Source organism: Macaca mulatta, chromosome 5 (assembly GCF_049350105.2).
Source record: "Macaca mulatta isolate MMU2019108-1 chromosome 5, T2T-MMU8v2.0, whole genome shotgun sequence".
NCBI classification, from domain to species: Eukaryota; Metazoa; Chordata; class Mammalia; order Primates; family Cercopithecidae; genus Macaca; species Macaca mulatta.
This window is the reverse complement of record NC_133410.1, coordinates 63,758,171-63,783,380: the sequence shown is the minus strand read 5'-3', so window position 1 is coordinate 63,783,380 and position 25,210 is coordinate 63,758,171. Positions and strand designations below refer to the sequence as shown.

At 34.0% G+C, this 25,210-nt stretch overlaps 2 protein-coding genes across 5 annotated transcripts in view; one reads left to right on the top strand and one right to left on the bottom strand.

Annotated features, from left to right (window-relative positions):
* PRR27 (proline rich 27) overlaps positions 1 to 23,924 on the top strand; it is a 46,845-nt gene extending 22,921 nt beyond the window's left edge. Inside the window, exons 5-17 of one of the 2 annotated variants that reach the window (XM_078002656.1) lie at positions 1,777 to 1,800; positions 5,729 to 5,791; positions 7,345 to 7,371; positions 8,563 to 8,589; positions 9,401 to 9,427; positions 9,860 to 9,886; positions 12,997 to 13,125; positions 14,347 to 14,370; positions 18,157 to 18,183; positions 19,634 to 19,661; positions 20,674 to 20,793; positions 21,411 to 21,455; positions 22,778 to 23,924. In XM_078002656.1, the coding sequence (XP_077858782.1) occupies positions 1,777 to 1,800; positions 5,729 to 5,791; positions 7,345 to 7,371; positions 8,563 to 8,589; positions 9,401 to 9,427; positions 9,860 to 9,886; positions 12,997 to 13,125; positions 14,347 to 14,370; positions 18,157 to 18,183; positions 19,634 to 19,661; positions 20,674 to 20,793; positions 21,411 to 21,455; positions 22,778 to 22,899 (690 nt within the window). In that variant the 3' untranslated portion in view covers positions 22,900 to 23,924. The remainder of the gene's footprint in view (positions 1 to 1,776; positions 1,801 to 5,728; positions 5,792 to 7,344; positions 7,372 to 8,562; positions 8,590 to 9,400; positions 9,428 to 9,859; positions 9,887 to 12,996; positions 13,126 to 14,346; positions 14,371 to 18,156; positions 18,184 to 19,633; positions 19,662 to 20,673; positions 20,794 to 21,410; positions 21,456 to 22,777) is intronic. The other variant, XM_078002657.1, reaches the window with a different exon arrangement.
* CSN2 (casein beta) overlaps positions 1 to 25,210 on the bottom strand; it is a 183,136-nt gene that overhangs the window by 117,283 nt on the left and 40,643 nt on the right. For all 3 annotated transcript variants that reach the window (XM_078002660.1, XM_015138546.3, XM_078002659.1), the window contains exon 2: positions 6,007 to 6,183. The gene's annotated coding sequence lies outside the window, so the exon portion shown is untranslated. The remainder of the gene's footprint in view (positions 1 to 6,006; positions 6,184 to 25,210) is intronic.

Below are 25,210 nucleotides of genomic sequence, written 5' to 3'. Positions count from 1 at the left end.
TCTAGAAGACAAATAAACCACAAATCATTAGCCAAAATACTATTAAAAAGCACTACTAACAAGAGTTACCAGTTTCAATCCACCTTACTCCCCAAATGTACATGCCCTCAGAAGATCACCATTTATCGATGGTGCTCAAAGTCTTTGTTACTTCACTTATCTCTGTATCTTAGGTATATGCCATGGCAGATTTTGCAGTCTCCTTGACTTTAAAGTCAATTAGATAGTAAAGGTAAGGTGCTGAATTGCATACACTATATATATCTAACTTAGGGAAAAAGAAGAAAGATACTTCCTTGATCCATTTTTCACATGGAAACAATAGTTTATTCTCCCTTAGACTCCACTGGACTTAACCATCTGTCTCTTATCTTTTTCTTTTTTAATTGGCCTCAGTCATTCCTCTTACTAAAATATTTTTGCTTAGCTAAAAGTAAATTATAGTTACCAGTGGATGGCTAATACACTAACATTTTGCCACATTTTGATTTTAAAGTCGATTTTTTATGTAAAGAAAATGCTTTAATGTTCAAAACTTCTCTTTGATAGATGACATCTGCTCAACACTATAATTTTCAGCATTTATCATAAAACTAAATACACGTTTCCTTATCTGAGGAATATATAGCTATATGGAAACACTGCAGTATTCTTTAGCGCATTTCCACATATAGTATTCTACATCTTAAAATGTGGCATCTTTAATAACTACAATCCAATAGTTGTGCCAACTCTTAAATAAAATAATTAAGTTAGTAATTTTTTATAGGTACAGAATTATTTGTGTGTTGCTACTGTAGGAAACTACAAGAATTTAATAGAAAAAGACTGATTTTAACTAAACTTTTTCCAGAAAGGGACAGATATTTCTCTTGATTATTTAATTAGGTCATAAAATTGAATTTTTTAATATTTGTTATTATACAGAAAAAAGAGCATCATTTATCTAGTGAGACAAGGCAGTTTCTCATGTAGACAACGTCTTGGCATCCAGTTCCAGATATTAAATTCTATACAAGACTGCCTTTATTCCAAATTATTATTCTTTATGCATAAAATTAGAGTTACAGAATGAGAGGAAATAAAAAGTGCAGCAATGATAAGAATAATTTGTGGATGATGACTACAACTGTAACATTCAAAGTTAGCAAGATTAGATTTCTACAGGACCAGGCTCTAGAAAAAAATGTTCAATACCATTTCTTTTGCTAGCGGTCACTGAATAACAATATTCCTTCAGGAGTCATGGTGTCCATTCTCAAATTTGTAAACTGGATAAGAGGAATTTATTATATGTTTTCTTTTTTTTTTTTTTTTTTTTTTTGAGACGGAGTCTCGCTCTGCCGCCCGTGCTGGAGTGCAGCGGCCGGATCTCAGCTCACTGCAAGCTCCGCCTCCCGGGTTCCCGCCATTCTCCTGCCTCAGCCTCCCGAGTAGCTGGGACTACAGGCGCCGCCACCTCGCCTGGCTAGTTTTTTTGTATTTTTTAATAGAGACGGGGTTTCACCGTGTTAGCCAGGATGGTCTCGATCTCCTGACCTCGTGATCCGCCCGTCTCGGCCTCCCAAAGTGCTGGGATTACAGGCGTGAGCCACCGCGCCCGGCCTTCAAATATATTTCTACTAATGGTGCATAACATATGCCTAGAGATACCCTGAATATCACCTAATGATTTGCCTAGTTTTGTTCTTTTGTGAAAAAGTGGGAAATTGCATGGTGGAAAGTAGTATTTGAATTGATATATAATTAAGATGTCTTATCTTTTCTTTTCCTAAGGAATCTACCAGCATCTCCCAAGAAGTAAGTCATAACTACTAAAATTAAATAAAAATTTAACGTTATCTTTTATTACATAAATTTTTAAAAAGTTATTTTTTACTGGTGTATAAAAATGCTTGTGATTTTTACACATTAATTTTGTATCCTGAGACTTTGCTGAAGTTGCTTTATCAGCTTAAGGAGATTTTGGGCTGAGACAATGGGGTTTTCTAAATATACAATCATGTCATCTGCAAACAGGGACAATTTGACTTCTTCTTTTCCTAACTGAATACCCTTGATTTCTTTCTCTTGCCTGATTGCCCTAGCCAGAACTTCCAACACTATGTTGAATAGGAGTGGTGAGAGAGGGCATCCCTGTCTTGTGCCAGTTTTCAAAGGGAATTTTTCCAGTTTTTGCCCATTCAGTATGATATTGGCTGTGGGTTTGTCATAAATAGCTCTTATTATTTTGAGGTACGTTCCATCAATACCGAATTTATTGAGCGCTTTTAGCATGAAGGGCTGTTGAATTTTGTCAAAAGCCTTTTCTGCATCTATTGAGATAATCATGTGGTTCTTGTCTTTGGTTCTGTTTATATGCTGGATTATGTTTATTGATTTGCGAATGTTGAACCAGCCTTGCATCCCAGGGATGAAGCCCACTTGATCATGGTGGATAAGCTTTTTGATGTGTTGCTGAATCCGGTTTGCCAGTATTTTAGTGAGGATTTTTGCATCGATGTTCATCAGGGATATTGGTCTAAAATTCTCTTTTTTTGTTGTGTCTCTGCCAGGCTTTGGTATCAGGATGATGTTGGCCTCATAAAATGAGTTAGGGAGGATTCCCTCTTTTTCCATTGATTGGAATAGTTTCAGAAGGAATGGTACCAACTCCTCCTTGTACCTCTGGTAGAATTCAGCTGTGAATCCATCTGGTCCTGGACTTTTTTTGGTTGGTAGGCTATTAATTGTTGCCTCAATTTCAGAGCCTGCTATTGGTCTATTCAGGGATTCAACTTCTTCCTGGTTTAGTCTTGGAAGAGTGTAAGTGTCCTGGAAATTATCCATTTCTTCTAGATTTTCCAGTTTATTTGCGTAGAGGTGTTTATAGTATTCTCTGATGGTAGTTTGTATTTCTGTGGGGTCGGTGGTGATATCCCCTTTATCATTTTTAATTGCATCGATTTGAGACAAACAGAGAGCCAAATCAGGAATGAACTTCCATTCACAATTGCTTCAAAGAGAATCAAATACCTAGGAATCCAACTTACAAGGGATGTAAAGGACCTCTTCAAGCAGAACTACAAACCACTGCTCAGTGAAATAAAAGAGGACACAAACAAATGGAAGAACATACAATGCTCATGGATAGGAAGAATCAATATCGTGAAAATGGCCATACTGCCCAAGGTAATTTATAGATTCAATGCCATCCCCATCAAGCTACCAATGACTTTCTTCACAGAATTGGAAAAAACTGCTTTAAAGTTCATATGGAACCAAAAAAGAGCCCGCATCTCCAAGACAATCCTAAGTCAAAAGAACAAAGCTGGAGGCATCACGCTACCTGACTTCAAACTATACTACAAGGCTACAGTAACCAAAACAGCATGGTACTGGTACCAAAACAGAGATATAGACCAATGGAACAGAACAGAGTCCTCAGAAATAACACCACACATCTACAGCCATCTGATCTTTGACAAACCTGAGAGAAACAAGAAATGGGGAAAGGATTCCCTATTTAATAAATGGTGCTGGGAAAATTGGCTAGCCATAAGTAGAAAGCTGAAACTCGATCCTTTCCTTACTCCTTATACGAAAATTAATTCAAGATGGATTAGAGACTTAAATGTTAGACCTAATACCATAAAAATCCTAGAGGAAAACCTAGGTAGTACCATTCAGGACATAGGCATGGGCAAAGACTTCATGTCTAAAACACCAAAAGCAACAGCAGCAAAAGCCAAAATTGACAAATGGGATCTCATTAAACTAAAGAGCTTCTGCACAGCAAAAGAAACTACCATCAGAGTGAACAGGCAACCTACAGAATGGGAGAAAATTTTTGCAATCTACTCATCTGACAAAGGGCTAATATCCAGAACCTACAAAGAACTCAAACAAATTTACAAGAAAAAAACAAACAACCCCATCAAAAAGTGGGCAAAGGATATGAACAGACATTTCTCAAAAGAAGACATTCATACAGCCAACAGACACATGAAAAAATGCTCATCATCACTGGCCATCAGAGAAATGCAAATCAAAACCACAATGAGATACCATCTCACACCAGTTAGAATGGCGATCATTAAAAAGTCAGGAAACAACAGGTGCTGGAGAGGATGTGCAGAAATAGGAACACTTTTACACTGTTGGTGGGATTGTAAACTAGTTCAACCATTATGGAAAACAGTATGGCGATTCCTCAAGGATCTAGAACTAGAAATGCCATATGACCCAGCCATCCCATTACTGGGTATATACCCAAAGGATTATAAATCATGCTGCTATAAAGACACATGCACACATATGTTCATTGCGGCACTATTCACAATAGCGAAGACTTGGAATCAACCCAAATGTCCATCAGTGACAGATTGGATTAAGAAAATGTGGCACATATACACCATGGAATACTATGCAGCCATAAAAAAGGATGAGTTTGTGTCCTTTGTAGGGACATGGATGCAGCTGGAAACCATCATTCTTAGCAAACTATCACAAGAACAGAAAACCAAACACCGCATGTTCTCACTCATATGTGGGAACTGAACAATGAGATCACTTGGACTCAGGAAGGGGAACATCTCACACCGGGGCCTATCATGGGGAGGGGGGAGGGGGGAGGGATTGCATTGGGAGTTATACCTGATGTAAATGACGAGTTGATGGGTGCAGCACAGCAACATGGCACAAGTATACATATGTAACAAACCTGCACGTTATGCACATGTACCCTACAACTTAAAGTATAATAATAATAAATAAATTTTAAAAAAAAGGAAATTAATAACAAGCAGATAATGCAAATCTCTGTATATGACATAAAATAATACCTATGTGTGCACATTCTTTAGATTTGCATATTTACGGCTCACTGGCATATTTAAAACTGTGTGAAAAAATTGTTTTTAAAAATAATTAATTCAATATTTGTAAGATATAATGAGCAAGATACTGAGTAACGTAACTTTATTTTTCAGTTCTTTGTTTAATCACAGGAAAAGTTGAGTTGATATGTGGTTGGAAAATCCATGGATTTATATGTATCATACTATTAGAAATTGATTTATGTCAAAGCAATCATGTAAAGTCTTTCACTACTTAAAATGTCTGAAAGGAGGGGCAGAGATGTTCAGTGACTTGCTAAGCTTCAGTAGCCAGTCCCAGGTCAAGCTAGGACAAGTAGGAAGTCAGATGCACCCACAGTATTATTTCTACCTACTACTTCTTGCCATATTGTATTTTCGGCACACCTAGAAAAAAGCTGCAAATGAGTCTCTGTTCTATTTTGCATTTCTAGTGATTGTTCTCCACAAGTTTGAAGAATTGTAAATAATATGGCCTGGTAGATTACACCTGCTGTGTGTATCAACATATCTTCATGTCTAGAATAGTGCCTGGCATGTGGTAGCAATTATTTATTGAATGAGCAAATTAAATAAATTAACCAATTCTACATAGGACCAATATTCCTACTAATTTTCTATTCCTGAAAATATGTTTTATATTTTAGAAACCATGATTTTATATTATGTTCTATTAATAAATTTTATCTTAAAAATGTATTAAAGTAAAAAGCTTGTCATATTCATACCCATGTTTCTCAAATGAATCTACTTTTATCGATCATTTCTATTTCCCAGTTATCTGTGATGATAAATTAAAACAGAGTTAATGAGGAAATGTGTGATTTTAGAGAGTTAAATTATTATTGATTTGCTACATACCTGTTTCATAGGACTCAATAAACATGAAGTTCTTCATCTTTACTTGCCTTTTGGCCATTGCTCTTGCAAAGCATGTAAGTATAATGAAACATTTATAAGTATCTATTCTAATTTAAATATAAGGGTAAATATTTTATACAAATGAAGGCAGAGGTAGGCAACAAGAAAATTAAGTGTGTGAACTTTTAAACCTATAATCAAAAACAGCATTGGACCTCCCTTATATAAGATATGAAAGTGGACACACTTTGATGTATTCTTAATAGTTCTGTGGAGATTTTTTACTTACAGGTTAAACGGCCTTTACTTCCATCTCCGTCTGTTTGCATTCACCAGGCAACTGTTTTCATTCCCGTGGCAAATCTCTCTGAAAGTGCAGAAAAGCCACAGATAAAATGTAGACTCCAAAACCATCTCTCAAATGAGTCATAGAGTTTCTCCATTCTTGATTACATTAGTTCAGAATCTAGGAAGATTAGACAGGAAACCAGGGTGACTTTGTAAATTACTTGCAAAATAACCTAATGCAAAACAATTCCTCAACTTCTCAAAGCATTATATTTTTCTTGAGAGAATATATACTAATATTCACATCAAAAAATGATAAGGATGGCAATATTACTTTGAGTGAAGTACTTTGAAAACACACACACACGCACGCACGCAAGCACGCACACACACATTTACTCTATTCACTTCCTGAGAAGTAACTCAGTTTTTTTTCCTTACCCTGTAGCTGGCACCATCCATACCTTTCCCATACTCAGCATCTTACTCCTCATAAGCACACCATTTATTTAGGGTGATCAGAGTTCTTTGCTTCATCTATGTCTTCATATCTCTCACATAAATCTTGACAAGTTTTTGTTATTTCTTAAATTTAGAGACAATTCATGGGCAAAGCTAGATAAAAATTCTAGTTAGGTAAATAAAAAAATTATAGTAATACTTTGGCAATCTCACACCCACCAAGCTTGATTGTTCTTATGATCTACTCTGACTTTGCACCTGTTCTCTCTAGTCAATAACTGCCTTCGATCTTTTATTTAAATAAAACAATTTTGTTCAACTAATATGGTGGCTTCACTAGCAAGTGACAGACCACAGATATTAAAAGCTAACTTTGTCACAATCTGTTGAGAACATAAGTACAAAATTGAGCTTGTATGACAGGTTTTCATACTTTAAAAATTAATCTTCAACTATTTATGCCACTTGACAGAAGCACTTGCCCAATATTTTTAATTCTAACACTATAAGTGAAGTAAAATAAAATATTACACCAGAGGCTTAACACTTTAAGATTTGGTGGCACATTTACGAATAGAATTATATTTCAAACTGTGTAACAGTTAATACTCAAAAACTAAGAACCTACCTACTTCCTAAAAGAAATATATTAAACCATGACAAGAATTCACTTGAGGTATACAATGATTTGTTCATTAACATTATAGGAAACCAAGAGAATTTTGCAAAGAAAATTTATACAGCTAAAGGTTCCTAGAATCAGGTGACTAAAATTCCCTTGCCACCAAGAAACAAAAGAAACAAAATGGAAAGACAGATTTACATTTCAAATAAGTGATAAAAGTGAAACTTGTATGACTTTTTGTTTTTTATATAGCATATGGAGCATCACTCCTCCAGAGAGGTAAGACATTTTAATTCTTCCACTTAGTAAACACATGACATGCCCTAAACCAAGTCTTTATATGTGATAAGACCAAAAATCTACGCGTTCAAATTATCCAGATTAAATTTGTGCATTTTTTCCTTTAAATAGTTCCCAATGATAAAGATATTAGCTCAGAAACTATGGTGAAAATTCTGCATCTTGGGAGAAGAGTGACAGGAAATCATTCTACATTTCTGAAATAAGGAATCATATTCATCTGGGTCCATATTAAATGTTAATTCCCAAATGATTTTTCTGGGTCCATATTAAATGTTAATTCCCAAATGATTTTTCTGGGCAGGGGTGCATAAAAGACATTTTTAGTGTTGCCTGAGGGTTTTCCTTTTTTTTCCTGCAATGTGCTTAACCCCTTTAAAAAACAGAAGAAAATTTAAAATTATGTAGAAGAAATAGAAAAACTTCTTTTCTTCTTTGTGGTTCATATTTTGGAAAATTTTGTTACAGTTATTAATAACTCAAAACACAATATCAAAATAAGTTATTTAAAATATGATAAATTAGTTGTGTGGGGAGTAAAACTTTTGTCAACTTCATCCTATACTTCAGAAAAATATAAATATGTTATTTACCACTGGATGTTGAGTGTAAACTGATACCTTATAGCTAGTACAAATATAATTTAGGCAAGTGATTATTGTTTTTTCCTTTTCTAAGTAATCTGTCATCATCTCCCAGGAAGTAAGTCCTAACTCCTTAAATTAAATATATTTTAACTTTTTTATTTGATGAAGGTTATAAAAGAAATTTATTTAGTTTGTAGAAATGTAAGCAGATCAAGAATATGGCCATTTTCCCCAATGAGGTAAAATGTAATTATTTTAATGTATTAATCTTTGATAACATCTCTTTTTCCATCAAACATAGGTCATTTTCTCACCAAAAATGAGGCTTTTAGCTATGATTGTTAAAATGGTGATGTTTTCATTGATTTGCCAAAATGCAGTGGAGCAATATGAAAAAGGTCTTAGTAAAAGATTTAGTTGTTATATTATTAAAACAGATATCTTTGAAATAATTTATTCTTAATGGTTATCTGCATTCTTTTGCTCACAAGGTTGTGTTTCCTTTGCTATCCATTTATGTGAAATTATGTTATACTCATTTCAGCGAATTATATATTCCCTCTTCGTTTTCCTTTCTTTTCAGGAGGACATTTGTTCTTCTTCCTGTAAGGTATATATTGATAGCACATCTATAGCAAAAAAGGAAACAAAAAATATTGTGATACTTTAACCCAAATTGAAATTAACCTGGATTTCCCAAGGAATCATATTTGAAAACCAAAGCTATTTATAAAGAATGAGACCAAAGTTACCTTCTCTTTTTAAAATTCTGTGAATAATTCAGCTGAAAAATATATTTTTTTTGCATAAATCAACTAATATACTTAATTCTAAGATCTCATGAGGAGTGAAGAACTTGTCACTTAGTGGTCTTCATTCCAAAAAATTCCCCAATTTTCATTATTGTTCTTAAAAAATTAATCTTCTATTTAGATTGATATGCAATTTTTTTCTTAAAATTGACTCATTTAAATTTAAATCAATATTTTCATAACAGAAATGTTATATATGCATTACCAAAAACATAGTAGTTGGCCTGGAGATATATTTTTTCTAATGAATCATGATGAGTAAAATGAAGTTTATCAATGCAATGCCTAAATTATTATAATAGTGTGTTTATTCATTTATTAGACAAACGTGTATTGGAGAAGACTATCTTAGACTCGAGGCATACTCTGAATACAGCAGGCAAAATCCTCCTCTCATTGTTCTCACATTCCGGTTTACCACTGCTTGTATATTTATTACTAAATGGGAAATTCTAATATAATCTATACAAAACTTATATAATAAAAGTGACTCTATTGTTAGGATTCTCCTTATGGGAAAGAAAATTTTCCCTTTCTGTTCTGGAGAAAATACTTTATAAACAAAGCTGTGGAGAAAATAAGTCTAATTATTTTTCTTCTGTATTTAAGGAAACCACAAGAAACATGAATGAAATGGTGAGAAATGTTTATTTTCTTGAAAAATTTTTGTTCACATTTTTAACGGTAATATTACAATATCAATGGCATGTGGAAATATCTGTAAATTTCCTCTCTCAGTAAACTAAAAAGAGATGTATGAATTTATTTAAAATAACAATTTCTCCCTTCCCACCTTAATAGTACTCACCTAAATTGCGCTATATTCTCTTGAGACATTTCCATTCAATAATAAGGTGATTTTTATCTCTTATTTATTTTCCAAAGGTAAACAATGATGAACAGTTGAGAAACCTAATGTGTTGTTTTTATGCCAATACTTTCAATCTACCATACTAATGATTACATAGGTAATTTGAGGTCTATCTAAAACAACCGGTATAATTAAAGAAATAATGCTGGGGATTTCTTCTGGTCACTAAACTTTGATTATTAATATTATTTCTCAAGCAACCTTCTAGCAGCTCTTCCAGTGAGGTAAGAGATATTTTCTTTTAACATCAAAAAGCAGCTTCACCAAGATGTGGCAGATTTTTAGCAATTAGATTGTTCATCAAATTGTAACCCAAACTCAATGGTATTTAAGGGAGATTGAAACTATCTGAACATTGGTTTCCTGTTTTGTGCACTTTGACAGTGTGTATCAGACATCTGATTTCAGAGGAAATTGAATTTTAAAGGAAGCCAGGGTTAAATCAAGAGGCTGCCATTTGCCTTCAACATAGTTTTATACTGAAAAACCTCTCAATATCTCTTAGAGCAGAGGTTCTGAAAGTGTTGCCCCTCAGCTAGCAGCATCAACATTATATTCTGGTGCACTTTAAAATTTGAGATTCTTTTGTTTAAAAATAAGAGGCCGAATAAAGGATTAGATTAGAAGTTGTGTACCTCAATGGTACACCTGCCATGGTAGAAATACCCAAACAATAAACGTGATGGGAAAAAGTAACTGGGAAAGGAAGAAGCATGGTGGCACCACAAACCTTGTGGCCTTAGGTGCAGCCTGCACTCTTCCTAGTCAGGGACTAGGAAACATACTTTACTCTTCTTCCAAGCTGTAAGTATCACCTTCAAATGGACAGTTGACAGTCACTTAAAGATAACATTTGTGTCCTCCAGAAAGGGTATGTCCACATACCTCACCAGGCCTGTGTCATAATATTTTGTGTCCCTTGTCACCTTCTGTAGGCATTTGATATTGTATGAATAATAAAAAATTCATAAAAATTTAAAATAAAACATTTTTATTCATGTGCTATTTTGATAGTGATGACTCTGATGATAAATGTTTTAATTTTTAATTAATGTATTAAATTCCTAATAAATGACATAATTTTTAAGTAGTAGTGGCTTGGGCTCTGAGTATTTAACTAATTACCCCTAATATTCTAGCATGACTCCAAAGCTTAATCATGAAAGTAATGTTAATTCTTCTTTTCCTCCCCTAAAAGGAATCTGCAGAAGTTTTCACAGGGGTAATTTTTATTCAAATAAAATAAAATTAACACCACTTAGTAGGATTTTCTTTTTGTGTATTTTTAGAGAATTTTTTTTTTTTCTTACCAGGAAATTAAGCGCACTGTGTACCAGAAGCACTATGTAAAACAACTGACAAATTACTCATATAAATGATAATTTCAAGTAAAACATCTTATTTTGGCTGTTTCTTCTCTCAAATATTCACACAATTCATTCTATCCCATTAAGAAATGTATCCGCCGGCTCGGTGGCTCACGCCTGTAATCCCAGCACTTTGGGAGGCCGAGGCGGGCAGATCAAGAGGTCAAGAGATCGAGACCATCCTGGCCAACATGGTGAAAAACCGTCTCTACTAAAAATACAAAAATTAGCTGGGCGTGGTGGGGGGCGCCTGTAATCCCAGCTATTCATAGGGCTGAGGCAGGAGAATCGCTTGAACCCGGGAAGCGGAATTTGCAGTGAGCCGAGATCACGCCCCTGCACTTTATCCTTGAGAACGAGCGAGATTCCGTCGAGAGAGAGAGAGAGAGAGAGAGAGAGAGAGAGAGAGAGAGAGAGAAATTTATCCCCAATATCTGAAGTGTAAACATTCTCAAGGTACAGGAGGTCATATAATCAAGGAGTCCCCAAATCACAGGGGGTACCCATACGGGTCCTTGGCCTGTTAGGAACCACGCAGCACAGCAGGAAGTGAGCTGCAGGCAAAGTAACATTAGCCTGAGCTCGGCCTCCTGTCAGATCTGCTCTGGCGTTAGATTCTCAGGAGAGTGAACCCTGTTGTGAACTGCATGCAAGGGATCTAGAATCTTTCTAATGCCTGATGATCTGCGGTACAACAGTTTTATCCCCAAACCATACCCCCGCCCCATCCGTGGAAAAAATTGTTTTCCACAAAACCGGTCCTTGATGTCAAAAAGGTTGGGGACTCCTAATGTAATCCATCCTCTGCGGACTAGAGAAGTTTGCTGCGTGTGTAGGGAAAGCGCATAGATTTTGGTATCAGGCAACTTGTATTCCAACTCCAGCTCCACGAGTTGTTACTTAACCTCTCCAAGGTCCAGTTTCTTTAACTGAAAAGACGGAGAGCTGCATTAACCCCGCAAGATTGTATTAGATGACATATATTTAATTTTTATTAGATGACATATATTTAATTTTTACAAAAATTGCTTGGAACACAGTAAATTCATCTAAAAAATTGACAATTATTACCTATCTCAACACAGAACAGGCATGCTTTCTAAAACCTTTATAATAGAAACATCTGTTTTTGAACACTTAAAAATAGAATGCTCCAAATAAAACCTGTCGTTTTAGGAATTTAGATCGTTACTAACTTCTTTGTTGCTATAAATATCTTTCCTACATTTTGTCAAAATACTTCCAGTAGCATTCTCATTTTGTACCTCTCTTAACGTAACCATCCAACAATTCTAAAGACCCATTGACTTTCTACACACACTTATTTTTCACTCTCTATTAAGAGAAAATTCTCCTGAGGAAAAAATGCTGTTGTGGTTTTATATTTAATTCCTAAAAATAATCTTTGTAAAGTCAGTTCAAAGGCTCTGGAACTTACTAGAATACTTAGTTACTAGGCAAATTTCTCGTTATATTTTAACAGATATAATCCTACATGGTAAGTAATGCTCAGACAGTTTAAGCAATTCCATCGGGGTCGTGGATTCCAGTGCCTTGGGTAAAGAGAATTAAAGTTCAGTTCTGACTCCAAAGACCAGACTAACTTCCAACACACATAGAAAAGGATTAAGTTGAGACACGCACCTTGTGGTTGTGTGGGGTTTTTTTTTTGTTTTTTGGTGTTTTTTTTTTATTTCCTTTCTTAAACATACTTTTTTTCCCTACATAGATAACTTTCTCCCGTGGTCTTAATTTGATAATTTTTCAATTCTGCAATTTGATATAAATGTAGACACAGTTAAGGTAAATTTTATGTATCTAAACTATTACTTTTTCTAAGTAAATTTGCCACAACTTATTAATTTTCTAATTAAAGTTTTAATTCACTCAGTTTTGCTAACATTTGCTTTGATTCATTAAGGATATAAAATAGTGGAATAAATATTCATAATTTCCTTTCTCTCTAGAACAAAATCAGCCCATTTTATCAGAAGTGGAACTTCCTCCCATTTCTTCAGGTTCCTTATCAACATCATATCGTTATGAACCCAGGGGATCAGCATAAGACAAGTGTCTACCCCTTTGTTCCCACTCTAGTAAGTTTTGCATTTTTAAGGGGCGAGGGGTACAGGATAAAAATATATACAGTGGCCAGGTACGGTGGCTCACGTCTGTAATCCTAGCACTTTGGGAGGCTGAGGCAGGAGGATCACCTGAGGTTGGGAGTTCGAGATCATCCTGGCCAACATGGTGAACCCTGTCTCTACTAAAAATATAAAGATTAACTTGGGGCGGGGGGGGGGGGGGCGGTGCGTGCCTGTAATCCCAGCTACTTGGAAGGCTGAGGCAGGAGAATCACCTGAACCAGGGAGTAGGAGGTTGCAGTGAGCCAAGATCCGCCACTGCACTCCAGCCTGGCAACAGAGCGAGACTCCCTCTCAAAAAAAAGTACAGTAACTAGAGGCAAAAGGCACCCAAAAGTTCTAACTTTAAAAGTAGGACAGTCTTGGCCAGGCGCAGTGGCTCACGCCTGTAATCCCAGTACTTTTGGAGGCTGAGGCAAGCAAATCACCCGAGGTCAGGAGTTCGAGATCAGCCTGGGCAATTTGGTGAAACCCCGTCTCTACTAAAAATACAAAATTAGCCTAGTGTGGTGACACATGCCTGTAATCCCAGCTACTTGGGAAGCTGAGGCAGGAGAATAGCTTGAACCTGGGAGGCGGAGGATGTGGTGAGCCGAGATCAAGCCATTGCATTCCAGCCTGGGCAACAAGAGTAAATCTCTGTCTCACCAAAACAAAACCAAACAAAAAAAGTAAGACAGTCCAAATATAATAACAAATAACAATAGTAGCAATAGTGACAAATAAGTACTAATTTAATTTAAATCTAACAGATATACCCTAAGTATTTGCTTATATATCATTTCACTTGGTCCTTCAAATAATTCTTTAATGTAGGGGGGAAGGATAGAAACCAGTATCTTCATTTAACAAAGGAAATGTAATATGGGGAAATGTAAGGAAGTACTTGCTCAAACTCTAAGTAACCATTTCCATTTTGTTTCATAAAGTGGATTTGTCTTAAGGAGCTTTTTCTAATATGAGCAATAAGTAACCCAAGTTCTCCTCAGCCTTTTGATCAGATCATAAAATTAAAGCTTTTTTGTCTTGTTACAGAACCAATAAATATAGCCACCTAATAAAAAGCCTAGTTTGATTTCCCTTATTTCATCTCCAGGAATAATTAAAAGTCCAAAGAAAGGGAAAAATAACAAGTTTATAAGTAATTAAACATACTATTTATATTTTTTTAAGGAATCTGCCAGCATCTCTCATAAAGTAAGTACAAACCGCTTATATTAAATATATTTAAAGAATTACTTTTTATTTATCTATTATGACTTGCTTTTCATTTATAACAATATGTTATTTATTTTGTTGAAATATAAGGAGAAAAATGAAGTAGTTATACATACCAGTCAGGTAAAATGTGTTTATGTATTTACTGGTTCATCGATGAGATATATCTTAGATGTATGTACATTGTTTTACCAATCTTATTCTTTATATGTATCGTTTTAAATATCTAAGTATGAAAGAGGTAATGAATGGATGTCAAGAGGGTCCCAAGAAAATATACTTGTGTGACATTTGTGAACCACATTGTCAAAGTTAGATAGTCCTGAAAAGATTTCTTGTTAGTTTTCCTTCACTTTTCTATCACCAGTTGGTTGCAAATTTGTCATCAAATGCTAGACTGGCACTATATTCCTCTTGAATCAGTAGATACTTTTTTTTTTTTATTTCTTTCCAAGAATATAAAGCCCCTCATTCTAAAACCTAAAAGATAAAACAATATAATGACAGTGTATTTGAGAAAAACCAATAGTCAAGCATATTTGGAAACAGTATATAATATCAACTCATTTAATAAATAACAAGATTTTCTGTATTCTTTAAATTTATTTACTATATTAACTTAAATTTGTCATTGCTAATATAGATTATTATTTCATTGTTAGAATATAAATTAAAAATATTCTGTATATAAAAAACATGACAGTTTTAGTTTGGCATAAAGATTCTGCTATTTATATAGGGAAGCCCTGCAGAATTAATTGGTTAAAAGACCTGGGACAGTCTTCCTATACCAATGAACAGACACCAAACTTGACATCATCTTGCTCTACCTCCCTTCCGTTTTACTCCATTGATATAGGAAAGCTAGTTTCCGTTTTCATATTAGCCTATAACTTCTAAGGGAAAGTAGTAGATCTTAATTTGAGACTAATGGAGAGTTTTATAAATAGGAAATAGGAAAATTTCACTGTTTTGTAAACATCTGCATTTTTCTTAAAGGAAGAATTATTGAATTTATCTAAGTTTTATAGGGATGTTTGAACGCACAAAAATTTAAAAACACTTACTGAGACATATCCTCACTATCAGAATTAAGATATTTTACACTTTTGCCAGTAATATGGAGGCATAGCAGATGATGTGCATGTGAGAGTATATGCATCTATATGCATAAGTTTATATATCATTCTTTGAATACATATTTAAGCTGATTTTTCCCTTATGTTATAATATTGATGATCACCGAAAAACTGAAAACATAGGAAACCGGTGATAATGAAAACAAACAACTACTTTTGTCATAATTTTATGAATAATCAAGTAAAGGAGGTTTAAACTTGCATGAATCAACTAACCAAACTAAATTTGTCAGTTCCCATGAGAAATGGAAGCCTAATCAGTTAGTAGTTTTCATTCTTTGTTAAAATTGTTTCAGTTAATTTCACTGTGTACATCTTCATTGATACATCTTCATTAGTTTCCTAATGATAAATGTTGTTTCTATTTTTTAATTAGAAAAATAACAATATTCTTATAATAATTTATTTTATACATATACGAATACATTAATACAATACATTCCTAAAAGTGAAATTTTGGGGTTAGAGGATATGTACATGAAATTTGTATAATATTTTTGTCACAAACTTTAATACCACAAATTAATAAGTAACACATATGTCACTATAAATTATGAGTATTGTAATTAATACTTATAGTTCTATATTTTATAACAGTTTTATTTCATACATATATGATCCTAAACACGATTTTGTTTTGCTTGTGTTTATTTCTCTTTAGAACATTCATTTTAGACAATAACATTACTTTTAATAAAGTTAATATATTAAGTAATAAATTGCTTTTACCACACAGTAAGTTCTCATAGTCAACATTAGACTCTGAATATGACAAGATGATATCAGAAAGATCCTAAGGGCCTTATTTCCTGTTGAAAATCTCCTTCAAGTAACTCATACTAGCGTTTAGATTGGGCTTCATTTCTTTTGAAAAGCATACATACCCTGAATTTCAAAGTAGTTTCTCTCTGTGTGTAGTTTGGTTTGTTTTTGAGATTTACAAAGAGTATCATACTTTATGTAGCCTCCTTGGTGTTGCATTTTTCCCTCAATAGATTTCTAGCACATTCATCCATATTGTCACTTGCAGGTATAATCTACCTATTTACACTGCTGATGATATTCCACAATTCAATCCTCTAGTGCCCTGTAATTAGAAGGCATTTGAGTTATTTAGGTTTAGTATATTTATTTTTAGTTTTGGTAGATATTTTCAAACCATTTTTCTTTGAGGTGAACTAAAATTTTTTCCAGCCACTAATAAATAGGAATTTACAGTAGCTTTTTGACCGAGTGGTTGGCATTTCTGATGCAACACTCTTGTAGATCTTGAAGCAGTTTTAGAAACTCATTCATGGGCATTAGGCAAGAGAGAACAGAAAGAGACTTCTGCTCCAGGCAGACCTCAATGGGAGCAGTGACAACCCAAGACCACCCCATCAGACAATGCCAACCTGGGAGGTTTATAGATAGCTGATAGATTTAGTTTATAACCTGGCAAGATCTCCATAGTATGATTTTTCATCTTGGATAGTTTTCTGAGTTTGTTACAGAGGCAATTGAAGAGATTTTTCCGCTTCTGAAGGTATTCATTGTGACACAGAGTAAAAAATAAGTCAGACTTGAGACTGAGGTAAGAAGCAAGGAGGAGGTCAGGCCCTAAAAAGAAATCTTGCCTGTGGTCAGTAAAGCAGCAGCAGGGTAGAGACAGCCCTCGCCCTAGCCTTGGACAAAGAGGGAATTTCACGAAGGAGGGGGGGAAAGAGAGATCAGCATCCAGATTTGTTGCTAATGATCCTCTGAAGGGCATTGCTTCTCCGAAGCCAGATCCTCTCTGGGAAGGGAATCTTCTAAATTAGTTTTTTGCTTTCCTGTAAGTTTTCATTCTTGTAAACTTTTAAACTTGCCAATTTGTTTTTTCCCCTTACCTGTTCTCTAGCCAAGCTATTATTTATATAATATTTTTTCCTGAAATTATGCTTTTTCAAAACTTGTTATTGCTAATAATAAGAAATGTTAGGCCGGGCACGGTGGCTCACACACTTTGGGAGGCCAAGGCAGGTGGATCACCTGAGGTCAGGAGTTTGAGACTAGCCTGGCCAATATGGTGAAACCCCATCTCTACTAAAAAAAATACAAAAAGTAGCCAGGTATGGTGGCGGGTGCCTGTAATCCAAACTACTAGGGAGGCTGAAGCAGGAGAATCACTTGAACCCAGGAGGCGGAGGTAGAAGTGAGCCAAGAGAGTATGATTGCACTCCAGCCTGGGCGACAAGAGAGAGACTCTGTCTCAAAAATTTAAAAAATACAAATAAAAATAAAAGAAACGTTATATATACTTAACTCACAAGTTTGATTATATATATGTTTTAAATAAACATGCAATTATCAAAATCATTTAAATGAGTTGCCTAAAAGTATGTGCTTCCTAAATTACTCTTACGAAAAATTCATTCATTCAATTATTATTTATTTAAGAAATATTGTATTTAGCAAATACCATGTCCCTTACATGTTTCCAGATCTTAGAGATTAAAAAAAGTGATTAAAAGAAGCATTACAAATAAATTTATTTTTATTTTTCTTCTTTACAAAAGAGTAGTTTTTCTCCGTACATCCAGGAGGAAATTATGTATAATCAATACACTGAGAACAATGTGTCTAATTCTTGTTTTCTTCCTTTAAGGAAACACCAAAAAAGACTGTTAATATGGTAAAGTATTGTTTCTATATGAAGCTGTATTTGATTCATATTTCTAAAAACTAAACATTAAAATATTAATACTCCTGAAATTCTCCTCTTTTAATAAAATTGAGTAATATTTTAGTTTACATAAAAATCCTCTTTACTCCTTAACTGTGATTTTCTCAATTGACCTAAATTTTTTTCAGTCAAGATCTTCCATGTTAGCAAGAGTTCTCCACATAGCCTAAGTATTCTATGTTTTTTGCTGCTGCTTTCTTTTTTTAAAAAACAGATTTCTACCATTTTTTGAACTGAAAATTTTATTGCAATTAGTCTTTTTCACCTATCATAATAATACCTTTGCTGTAATATAAAAAAGATCTTTTGTCCACAAATATTAAGAATATATTGCTAAGTATTTAATTGCCCTGATTCTAAAATTTTGATTATTAGACTTTTTATTTCTCAAATAATGTTCTAGTAGGTTATCTCTAGGGAGGAAAATGATAATTTAAAAATCAAACAATTAACCAGTTCATTGAGAAATACTCTGTGTCTTGCTGTTGACTGATTATTTTAAGAAAATTAGGTGTTATGCTATTGACATATCGAATGGAAACAAAGGAAAACCCTTGTAAAACATACACAGACTCCAAGTCATGTTAGAGGTCTGGAATGAACCATCTACACGGTCAAGAGTAGCTGTTCTATCACACACTTTCAGATAATATATGTCTGACCTCTGTTACATTAGAAAAAATGAATTTTTAAAATAAGACAGTCAAATCAGGATTCTGTCAGTTGCCTTCACTATAGTTTAATATCGTTTAAGAGTTGAATACTGGACTGGGTTACAAGTTATGTAAATCACAGGTTCAGGGAACACCTGCTGTGAGAGAAAGCGCCAAGTGAGAGAGGACGGTTGGAAAGGGTCTTGAGAAGATGAAGTATGAATTGTGGCACAGGATCTTGTGGCCTGGGGCCCAAAGCAAGCAATATCTTCCTTCTTAGTGCCTTGGGAAACATGCTTTACCCTTTCTCTCCACGTCAAACTGTGGGCCTATGGACACTAATCTAAAAAACATTGGTCCTCCAAGAAAGAACATGCAGATTTTGCCACACACCTCAGTAGGCTTAATTATTTTTCCTCTCTCTCTTTCTCTCTCTCTTTTGCATCTGCCCAAATTACATGGAAATTTGACATTATATGAACAATGTAGGTAAATGGAAAATATGAAATAAAATGTATTTTCAGTCAGGTACCATTATGTTGACACAGGATATGTCCTTTTAATGTATACTTACATTAATTTAATTCAGAACAGATTTCTATAAAGTAGGACTGTGTTTCTTGGTAGTAACAGCTTGACCCTGAATTATTAAAATAATTAGCCCTAATTCTATATTATTATGATATGGACAAAAATTACTATTGGGTTATCCAAGTGAAGTTATTTATTCATTTTCTTTCCCTAAGGAATCAACTGAAGTATTCACCGACGTAAGTAAGTTTTGTTCAAACAAAATTAATAAAATATAATCTCAAAACATTTTCTTTTGTATGTTATGGCCAGTTATTCTTGTTATTAGCAGAAAACTGAGCTGACTGAAGAAGCAAAGAATTACCAAAACCATCTGGTAAATTTTCCATACAATCGTAGCACGATTAGATTTTACTTGGAAACTGCCAAATTGCAATCCTCTTGACCAAAAAAAATATATATATATATGTTTACCAAGTTCTAATTTGTATAAAAGTCTTCTTATACTTTTAAAATTGGTTACAGAAGCACTCGCCAACTGTACCACTTACATTATTGCTAAGTATCCACCCAACAATTATTCCATGGCAATTCTAAAATTCCATTGATTTTCCACTTTGTAAAAATGAGAACTTAGCCTAAAAGAAGATGCCACTGTATTTAATTCCAACTTAAATCCCTACAACAATCTGTGGCTAAATCTATATAGATAAATAGAACATAGAAGAGGGAAATATGTACTCATAATAAAATATATGTGAGGCATTATGCTAACAAAGTACTCTTTCCGTATTAATTCTTTTACTTCTGCAAGACAAATAATACTCAGAGAGATTAACTGGCTCAGTGTCATAGGTTCCACTAAGTTAAATCACACATTCTATATGACTCTGAGGACCAGGGTTTTCCTACCAGAAATAGAAAATAAACCACAACTGGGAACACTTATCTTGGTCAAGAAATTATCTTCTTGCCTTTTTACATGTATTTTTAATTTTATTTTTCCTTGTTTTTGATTTCTTTCACTCAAGCACTGTGGCTTTGGGGTCTGAATTAAGCAAAGAATTTTCTTATTCCTACAGTTAATTCGATAAATGTAAGCATAGAGTTAATTTTGTATGAATCAATTTTCCTTTAATTAGATTCATTTGGTAAAATGTAGAATTTATCCAAATAAAGTTTTGCTTCATTTGGTTATGTTCAGGTCTCTCTGATTCATGGGACATTGAGATAATTATTTATATATTTTCTCTAGAAAAAAATCAACCAATATTATCAGTTTGCCTTGCCCCAATATGTAAAATATCAATATCGCAAAATTGTGGAACCATGGAAAAACATGAAGACAAATGCTTACCAAGTTATCCCTGCTCTGGTGAGTGCTCTCTTTTTATTTGCAACTTAAAAATTGTTATCTTTTATGCTAAAAGTAAGCTGGGGGCATGAAATTGACATAATTCCAATAAACTCAAGTAGAAGCTGAAACAAATAAAAATGTCTAAGCTAGAAATCAAATAATAAGTCATAATGCAAATACAGCCTAATAAATAAAAATAATGTTACAAAAGTATCTGAAATTGTAAAAAGTAGCTGGACCAAGTGCTAGTTAACGTTTATCCTTTATCTTATTTTTTTTTTCAAAAAAAAAAAAAAGACATTTGACCTAGGAAACATTTCTTCTGACATGAAGAATGAATGAGAGAACAGGACATTGAACCCAGAGAACTAAAATGTATTATAAACAACATGGGTTTTAGAATCGGGAGACCTAATATAAATAGGCTTTTGAACTTAGGCAAGTCACATCATTTCTCTGGATATTTTTAAATACGATTTAGTTTTTTAGATATGCATGTAGCATTTAAAAATGTCTTCCATATAATTTGAGAAAAATCAGAATTTAGTACCTATGATTTGCATATGAGACGGAGATTTGTTCCTGTACATTTTTTTAAATAAAATTCTTCAATTTTTTGTCTTTTCTCTTCAAAGAGGGATTTTTAAGATTCTTGAATTCACTGCTTCTACTTTACTTTGGTAAGTGCCTTTAGGCCTAGAATTTAAGCAATAACTTTTATGTGAAGAAAGTGATATTAAATAACATTATTAAGTAATATACTTTCAACTTTAATTAAATCATATTTTGGTTTATAAAGTATTTTAAATTTTGCTTTCATCTTTTTGACTCACAAATGTAAGTTGTCTGGGTAATTTGCATGCATATTTCATAAATATTTGAAATATAAATTTTAGTACATTTCCTCCATAGCTAATGATACATTCAGCCAGAAGCAATGGCTCTGAGTGAAAATTGTCACAGGCATAGTATTCACACAGATGATTTCCTGTCATCTTTGAGTTGTGCCAAGAAATTCAGACCTGGCACTTTGGTTTGAGAAAAGATATGCAATATCAAGAGAGTTTCATACACAAGTCAAGCCATTTAAGACAAATTTCCTGCATCATTTTCTCTGGAAAAATTAATGTTTTATACAAAAATCTTTGCTTATTTTTTAAATTTCTTTCTTTGAGAATTTTGGCTTTAGAGCCATGATGGCAACTCAAGAAAATTACAATGCCCTTTGTGCAGTCATGTTTTATTTTTCTTATTTTGCTCTTGCAGCATTCAGGTTTATCTCCTATCCTAGAATTCTGTCTCATTTAATTTAAATGCTTTGTTCTTTTTATGTGTCCTGAACACAAATTTCTACCATGACAAAGTAGGTTTCAAAACAATAAATAATAATAGTAATAATAACTTATCGAGGTCATATAGTGCACCAGTTACAATTCTAAGCCTTTGCCTATATTGACTAATTTAACGTTCACAAAAAACCTATCAAGTAGTTAATACTATCAGCTGATTTTTTTCCATAAGTTATTGGGGTACAGGTGGTATTTGGTTACATGAGTAAGTTCTTTAGTGGTGATTTGTGAGATCCTGGTGCACGCATCAGCCGAGCAGTATACATTGCACTGTATTTGTTGTCTTTTATCCCCCCCACCTCACTCTTCCCCTCAAGTCCCCAAAGTCCGTTGTATCATTCTTAGGGCTTTGTGTCCTCATAGATTAGCTCCCACATATCAGTGAGAATATATGATGTTTGGTTTTCCATTCCCGAGTTACTTCACAGAGAATAATAGTCTCCAATCTCATCCACGTCCTTGAAAATGCAGTTAATTCATTCCTTTTTTGTGGTTGAGTAGTATTCCATTGTATATACATACCACAATTTCTTTATCCACTCATTGATTGATGGGCATTTGGGTTGGTTCCAGGGTTTTGCAATTGTGAATTGTGCTGCTATAAACATGTGTATGCAAGTATCTTTTTCTAATAATGACTTCTTTTCCTCTAGATAGATACCCAGTAGTGGGATTGCTGGATCAAATGGTAGCTCTACTTTTAGTTCTTGAAGGAATCTCCACACTGTTTTCCATAGTGGCTGTACTGGTTTACATTCCCACCAGCGGTGTATAAGTGTTTCCTGATCACCACATCTATGCCAATATCTACTGTTTTTGATTCTTTGATTAGCAAATGAAAACATAAAGTGGGGAAAGGACACGCTTTTCAACAAATGGTGCTGGTATAATTGGCTGGCCACATGTGAGAGAATGAAATTTGATCCTCATCTCTCACCTTACACAAAAATGAACTCAAGATGGATTAAGGACTTAAACCAAAGACCTGAAACTATAAAAATTCTGGAAAATTGGGAAAAAACCCTTCTAGACATTGGCTTAGGCAAGGATTTCATGACCAAAAACCCAAAAGCAAATGCAATAAAAACAAAGATAAGTAGCTGGGACCTGATTAAACTAAGGAGCTTTTGCACGGCAAAAGGAACAGTCAGCAGAGTAAACAGACAACCCACAGAGTGGGAGAAAATCTTCAAATCTATACATCCAACAAAAGACTAACATCCAGAACCTACAACGAAATCAAACAAACCAGTAAGAAAAAAACAGACAATCCCATCAAAAAGTGGGCTAAGGACATGGCTAGATAGTTCTAGAAAGAAGATAAACAAATGGCCAACAAACATGAAAAAATGCTCAACGTCACTAATGATCAAGGAAATGCAAATCCAAATCACAATGCAATGCCACCTTATTCCTGAAAGAATGGCCATAATCAAAGTATCAATTGATTTGAGATGAAGAACCTGAGGCGGAATGGAGGTTAAATAAATTGTTCATGATAATCCTGAGAAAATAAAAAAGCCCAAAAAAATCGAATACAGATTTCCAGCCCTAGGACTCAAATGCTCTACTACCAATGCCGAACTGCACCCAAAAGGCCACGTTAAGGTTTTTTTGAGAGGATATTTTCTGACTTTGAGTACATTGTACAAACTTGATTTTCTTTATTATGTTATTTTGGCCTTCCTGATAATGAAAAAGTGTCAGGCAGCTTCACAAAGTAATCTCATGTGTACAAAAATAATACCATAATTGTTCTGGATAAGAGTTAAAAATACAGTTGTGTTTTATAAATAGTAATATTTCTTACTGTCATTATTCACATACTTATTCCACTTTTTTTTTTTTCCGAGACGGAGTTTCACTCTTGTCACCCAGGCTGGAGTGAAATGGCGTGATCTCGGCTCACTACAACTTCGCCTCCCGGGTTCAAGCAATTCTCCTGTATCAGCATCCAAAATAGCTCAGATTACAGGCACCCGCCACCATGCCCTGCTAGTTGTTTTTTTGTTTTGTTTTGTTTTGTTTTGTTTTTGGTATAGACAGGGTTTCAACCTGTTGGCTAGGCTGGTTTTGAACTCCTGACCTCAGGTGTTCCACCCGTCTTGGCCTCCAAAGTGTTGGGATTACAGGCATAAGCCACAGCGCCCGGCCTTATTCTACATTTTTTAAAAAGCTTATCATATGTCCCATGATGTGAGAGACCTGAGAGATACAGAATTATGATACCAAATTTACCTTCATTAAAGCCCTTTTTGACAAAGACACAGAAATGACAATACAATGTCTAACTGCTAATTAGAGATAGGATAAAATAATACAACAAGTTCAAGTGATGAATCAGAGATGAAATAGAGGCAGAAGGTATTGAATTGATAGAAAAATTACAAAAGAAACAGAGAAGCCAAAAAAGTACAGTGTAATTTGAAGAATTTAATTTTAAAATGATTTATTGAAATATGACCCCAAAGTCATTGTACATAAAACTTTATTTTACCAAAATCTACATTCCAATTAGATCAAAAGGCTTAAATTATAGGAAGCAGTAATATCTTATATGCCTAATAAGCAACTTAGAAAATAAGATTAAAATGTTCCTTTAAAATTGGCTGAAAATATACATATGTACCATTAATAAATAACAATGCTATTTTTGCATGCTAGATCGAATAAGCTTGCTATTAACTTATTCATTAAACTTTTTAACTTTATCTCACCAGGAAACAATTTCTCCTTCTACCTCATAGACTGTATTGACTCTATCAAGCAGAAACACAGACAGTTATTAAAAATCATATTATGTGCCATGAATTATCTTAAGCATGAGAAAATGTTAACTCATAATAGTTATAAATAACATTCTGTCAGACTAAGATGGACAAGTGTGTGTGTATACATAAACAAAAACTATCTTCTGTAATATATAAGTCCAGTATTGCCTTTTTTTTTTTTTTTTTTTTTTTTTTTTTACTTTTTTCTTTTTAGGTTTGCCTGGAAAGTTTGGACAGGCTTATTGTGAAAACAGGAATACTGAGTCAAAGAAGACTGCAGAGTATTTCCTGAATTGAGTACACCCTTCCCATGAG